General features: G+C 38.5%; 1 protein-coding gene across 1 annotated transcript; it reads left to right on the forward strand.

The window, feature by feature from the left end:
• The first annotated feature begins 2,787 nt into the window (after window positions 1-2,787).
• Window positions 2,788-5,157, forward strand: LOC133713117 (uncharacterized). Its single transcript, XM_062139234.1, has 6 exons — window positions 2,788-2,916; window positions 3,501-3,581; window positions 3,751-3,828; window positions 3,905-4,114; window positions 4,224-4,478; window positions 4,724-5,157. The coding sequence occupies exons 3-6, from the start codon at window positions 3,775-3,777 to the stop codon at window positions 4,784-4,786; spliced, it is 582 nt and encodes a 193-aa protein (XP_061995218.1). The 5' UTR covers window positions 2,788-2,916; window positions 3,501-3,581; window positions 3,751-3,774; the 3' UTR covers window positions 4,787-5,157.
• The last annotated feature ends 1,150 nt before the right edge of the window (window positions 5,158-6,307 follow it).

Genomic DNA, 6,307 nt, shown 5'->3' on the forward strand with positions numbered 1-6,307 from the left:
TTTTTTTTCTTTTCTCTTGAGATTTACAGAGTACGGTTGGGAATTGTGCTAGTGTTTTCTATTGCGAGATTTGGGGAAGTTTTATGGATTTACTGGTTTTCGAATGTTTCCTTCACCATACTTGGGTTGCTTTATTTTTTAGTTCTCCTCCTCACGTGAGTTGCAGTCGAGGCTCCTCCTCACTTACTTTGTGTTTGTGAGTCGAAGTTGAGGATAGAGCCTGGGAGGCTCCTTTGTTGTATGGTGATTTCTTCTTCCCCATATGCTATTGTTATTTGACTAGCGGGGCTAGTTCGATTTTCTCTTAACCAGCGGGGCTGGTATATTTTCACGAGATTTTGAATTTAAAGAAGGGTGGTGCTATTCACACACCATTTTTCTCTATTCACACACCCCTTTTAATTTTCTATTACTTTAATTCAATTTTTTTTTATAAATTACCCTAACTACTCTCCATTGTAAATCTGTTTCTTTTTCTTTTTTCATTTTTCTATTTGGCAATTCAATCATGAATCAAACATCATTATACAATAATTCAATTTTTTTTAACCTATAAATGAAGGAAAAATAATACGTTTATTAAGTAGAATGACCTGTATTATTAGACAAAGAATATGCTTCCCAGGTAATCACTTTCACCTAACTGAATCCAAATTGTAAAGTTTGTTCTCATACTTTGCAAAGTACCAAACTCAATGCTTGTTTGTTTATGACTCTTAATCTAGGTGCATCAACCTCAAATCGAAAAAAAAAAAAAGGGAATCAGCGTTTTATCCACTTCAGCCACAAGGTTCCACATTGCAGCTGATAATGTACACAAAATTTGGAGATGCTCTACATAATATTGAATGCAATGAGTTGCAATCTTCGTGTCGGGAAAAAATTATGTTCTACTAGCATAATATAGTAGAACAAATTATGTTTATAATCATAAGGCCATCATTATTAGGTTGTTGTAAAGTTCTATAGTTGCTCAATGGACTCGAATATACCAAATAATTTCAGTTAGAATCTTACCAGGAATAATGGATTCAAAGGGGCTCGAATGATCAATGAACTCATATTTTTTTTTTCCATGACTCCATTGCAAGTCAAATGTAAAATTTTCTCAAAAGATGGGTCTAAAGTTTCTTGTTCTATCATGATTAAACTTCAAAGCATCATAATAGAGAGATAGAATGACCATGCTAGAGAAGTTTTTGATGAAAAAGAAAAGAGGGAATCGAAAAGTACTCTCTGTGTTTGCGAGAAAATATGGGTTTAGGATTTGAGAATGATTGACTTGTCAAATAGAAAAAAGAAAAAGAAACATAATTATAAGGAGGGAAAATGCCCATTTACCCAATTTCAGCTTAAAAATTGCCCACTTGCTCCATTAACAGTTTTTTAACCCCGTTTACCCAAAACACTCTAATGGATTATTTCCCTAATACCCAATTAATTCTTTTTTATTTATTTTTGGGACTTTTTTGCCCTCTCCTTCTTTCTCACTTAGAGGGAGAAGTCATCCTCCACCTTGCCCGACTCCGGTGTCCGGTGGCCGGCAGCCGACCGGTGACTGGAATCCGGCTACCGGACTGGTGTCGAGATTCCGGTGTCTGAATTTATTGGCCCCCAATAATACTCAGTAACCATATTATTGCCCCCCAGTAATCATATTATTGCCCCCTAAAAAAATTTCTGTTTATTAAATAGTAGTAGTGTGTGAATAGGGGTAAAATGGAGGGCTGTTGGTTGGTATACTGGGGGGCAATAGACAGATTATTGCCCCCCAATAATCTATTGACTCTATGTTATTATTTGTGGGAATTATGTTTTTCATAGCTGATACGTTTATTTGTGTTTATAGAGTGGAAATGTAGTGTACTATGTTGGTCTATTGGGGGGCAATAGACATATTATTGCCCTCCAGTAATGTGATTTTTAGGAGTCAGTAATGGCAGCTTCATGACATCAGCCCAACACCAAGCCATCCGGGTAACCCAGATTACTCTGGGCACCCAAAAAAAAAAAAACAGCCTGTGGTCGCCGCCCACCATGCTGAAGCTAATGAGGTGGCTCTCCTCGTCCAGCAAGTCTAACCTCTCCATGTTGAAGCTGTAGGTCGGAACCTTACGAAGAATACAGACGTTGCCAATCCCCGATGATGACATGGCAGCTCTTAACGAAAGGCTTGTATGCTTAGCCGTGGGTTGTCAATCACCGAACCGGACCAGCAACCACGCGGTGGAGACGAGAGCAACCGTCTCCTGCGTCACGGGGAGCGGATCGGGGCGCGCGGCTTCTTGATCATCATCCCTAACCAAGATCTCCAATCGCCGTCCTCGCTCGGCAAAGATGGTGGAGGGACGCCGTCTTCATCCCCAATTGCCTCGCCAATCGTCGTCAATTCCTCATCCCCAATCCAGATCTCCAATCGCCGTCCTCGCTTGGCAGAGATGGTGGAGGGACGCCGAGATCTTCATCCCCAACTGCCTTGCCAACCTAGTCCGGTAGAGATGGTGGTTGGTGTCCACTGGTTACGACTCCCTGAGTCAACTCGGTCGAGGAAGCAAGAGAGAGAGAGAGAGAGAGAGAGAGAGAGAGAGGAGTCGTGATAGAGAGGGAGTGGGGAGTAGTTTGTTAATTAAAATGAGGGTAACATTGTCATCTATGTTTAAATTGGGTAAATGGGATTAAAAAACTCTTAGTGGAGCAAGTGAGCAATTTTTAGCCTAAAATCGGATAAGTGGTCAGAGCCCCTTATAATGAAATTGAATTAAAGTAATAGAAAAATAGAGAGTGTGTGTGAATAGCACCACCCTTTAAAGAAATATGTTTTCTAAACGTTCCATATGCATCAACATTTTATAAATTTAACTGTCTCGGGCAAACTCCATCACCGACTTCCCTCTCAGCTTGTCTGATTGATTAAAGGTACGATTTTCATTTATGTCGTCAATTACCGGATGTTTAAGCATGGAATTGATCATCTTGCTTCTGGTTGCTGTGCCCATTAATTGCCTTGTGTTTCTCTCGCCGATGCTTTTTTTTTTTTTTTTTTGAATTTTAATTTTAACGACACTCTTTAGAATTGGGAAATCCTCCAAATTCAAAGATTTTGGCTCAATTTCGGCAAATTCTTTAGCACCTAGATTTTAAAAATCAAGACTTGTTTGACGGAGTTGGCTTAGGAATGACACTGAGGTTTAAATGGGGTTACAAAAGTTGGGGGAATTGATTTAATTGGGTTGAAGTGAAGATAAGTAGACCATTCTGATCAGACTGATTTGCGGTTTGAATGGGGTTACAAAATTTGGGGGAATCGATTTAATTTGGGTTTTAGTGACTTTAAGTAGACCATTCTGGTCAGATTGAATTGCAACACTGGATCATTATCAAATATGTTGTTTGATGAGAGAGTTGCAGGAAATGGACAATTCTCAATTAGGCTTCAGACTTACTCCTAACGACAATTCTCTCAATTCTGATTTTCACCGCCCCATTATTGGTATAAACAGGTAGGAGCTAAAAGGGATCTGAGGAAAAAGAAGATCCTGGGGCTTGGCTTTGTTATCAGCTGGTGATTCTTCAGAATTGAGGTTGGTTTTTTCTTCTGGGTTCTACTTGTTATGCTTGAGTCATTATTTTTCATTGGATTTGTATGCAGCGAACTGTTTTTTTTGTAAAACTGACCTAAACTGGCCTTTTGATTCTTTAACTATTTTTTGAATTTTTTGATGAAGAGTTGTTTCTGTTTCTGACTCTTAGGGTTTTCTTGAAAATTGACGAAGGATGTCAAGCAAGGCAGAAACCGAGAATGAAGAGGTTTTGAGGCTCAAAAAGGAGGTCTGTGATTTATCTGGTTTTTTGTAAAACTATCATCATTTAGTATACTTAATAACTAGTGTGTGCTTGCGGCCAGATTATGGAATGCCAAAAGGAAATGCAGATGCTATGGTATGAGATATCATCGTGGTCTCAGGAATGTAAAAGCATAGAGGAGTTAAAGGAAGTATATGTAACTATCCTGAGAGAAAAAATAGAATGGAATGTGAGGGATCATTGTGAATCTGAAAAGGCAATCAAGAGTCTGAAGGCATCTTTGGACAATGAGTTGGAAAATAAATCCAAAGTACGACTTATCCTTTTTGCAGATTTATCTTGTGTGTTTGAAGGGAAAACCACCCATGTTTTTTGAACCTGAATTCTGAAGCTTGTGGCTTGCTTGTTTTTGTTTACAGCTTGAGAAGACTTTGAAAGAGAAGCAAAAGTATCTTAAACACAAAAGAGAATCACAGCTTCGGTTGGATGAGCTATATAAAAGTTTGTCTGATGATGAGTCCGACGATGATGTGTCAGACGATAGTGAGGTCGAAGAGATGGAGAAGAAACTGCTGAACTTGAATACTTTTTGTTCTGCTATGTACTCTACTCTCCAATTGGGGGAGTCCATTGGTGAACTTCACACAACATGCTCTACTGTCAAAGATGCTAAGGTAATATATTCTAAGGATTGAAATTAATATCTTTTACACAATTCCAATATGTCACATATCAGTGTGTGAATAATTTTTTTTAAGGACCAAGTGATGGTCATAGCCTCCAAAAGCTGCATTCACTCCCTCCCTCATTGTACATGTTTTATTTTATTATTATTATTATTTTTTTTCATGAACTGAAATTTGCTTCTTGAATGAGGCATAGACGACTATTCTTATGTATTTTTGTTTTATTGGTGAAGCGTGATCATGTTGGCGGACAAAATTTGCGAAAAAGGAAAGGACGTGCAAAAAATCTTCAATAGGAAAGAAGTTTTGAAACCCTCGTGACATGAAAATGATGAGGACTGTTTGGAGCATGTTGGACGTGGGTGGTTTGCAACTGCCATTTTCACATTGTTTAAACTAAAAATTTCTGGTATGTTCAAAAAAAAAAATAAAAATAAAATGAAAAATAAAATTTCTGGTTTAATGTGTTTAATTGTTACGGATAATCTCTCCCTTTGTTTCTTGTATTTAGGTTAATTTAAATACAGCTGAAGAACAGATCCTCACCCCAAATTAGCACTGAATCTAGAAATCCAATTACCATAGTGATCCCTCAAAACTCCATCAGCTCCAATTTGAGCAGCTGTACTTTAAACTACATACTCTGTCACTGGTTTCTTGTGGTTAAACTTGCACTTTCTTTCTTATGTTTTGGTTCATTTTTCACATATTTAATTGGTCCTGAATAAGCTGCCTCTCTGTTGGGTCTCTGAATTTTGTGCTTGCATGAGAACCAAGTTTGATTCTCATTGGAACTGATTGTGCAAAAATTCTACTGTGGACCACAGTTATATTGGGTGCGTAACAGCACGCGCGGTTTTCCCGCGAGTGAAACAGTGATACTGTTGGGTTAAAAATTGCACAAAGTGTAAAATGTCACCCAACGTAATTTCACTCGTATCTATTAACAGAATAGAGTTTTAATTATTTCGGGTTCGATCCATTCAAGACAAAATGTGTCTCTTAATTACAATCCCTTGTTACAAGGGAGACACCATTTGATTCCATTTATAAAGAAACCAATGTGTGGTTGTTTGTTTTTGCGGCTGCACCCGAATTTTGGAATGGGTTGCCTACGTACCCGGGAGGGGATCAAGCCACTCGTAGTTCAAGAGTTCCAATGAGTGAATGACCCATTGGAAGGCTTGGATTTTTGGAATAGGAATAGTGTTTAGGATGCGGTTGCATCTAGATTATTTGATTCCAGATTGCCTACATACTCTTGCGGGATCAAACCACATGTAGTTCCAGCATTTGGGATTTAAATGGGTAGATGACCCATTTATTTTTAGATTTGAGTTTGGGTTATTTGTCAGGGTTTAGAACCCTTGAATTTGCTTTTGGGTAATTTGGGAATGATTTGATTTTTCTGGTGTTTAGGTGAATTTGACTAATGAAGTCAGGGATTCGGATTGGTTGAATTTGACTGGTGGAGTCGGGGATTTGATTTGAATTTGTGGTTGCATCTAGTAGGTCGCTAGATTGCCTACATACCCTGTGAAGGGATCAAACCATTGTAGTTCATGTTTGTTTATATGAGCTTTCTTGGTTTTGTACCAAAAGCAATTTTCATTTTTGGTTTCGGAGCAATTCTCATACGAAACCAGAGTTTGTGTATTTTGATGTGGACACCCGAAGCACCGAGCTTCGTCGAATTTGTCAAATGGGCCCAAAATTTGAGTGGGCTTTGCTTGCGAGTTATGTTGTTTGGTCTACACCAATTAAGGCTTTTGGGCCCCAAATTTGCTATGGGCACCCGTAATGACCCAGCTGCTTAC

The sequence above is a fragment of the Rosa rugosa genome, chromosome 5 (assembly GCF_958449725.1).
Source record: "Rosa rugosa chromosome 5, drRosRugo1.1, whole genome shotgun sequence".
Lineage (NCBI taxonomy): Eukaryota > Viridiplantae > Streptophyta > Magnoliopsida > Rosales > Rosaceae > Rosa > Rosa rugosa.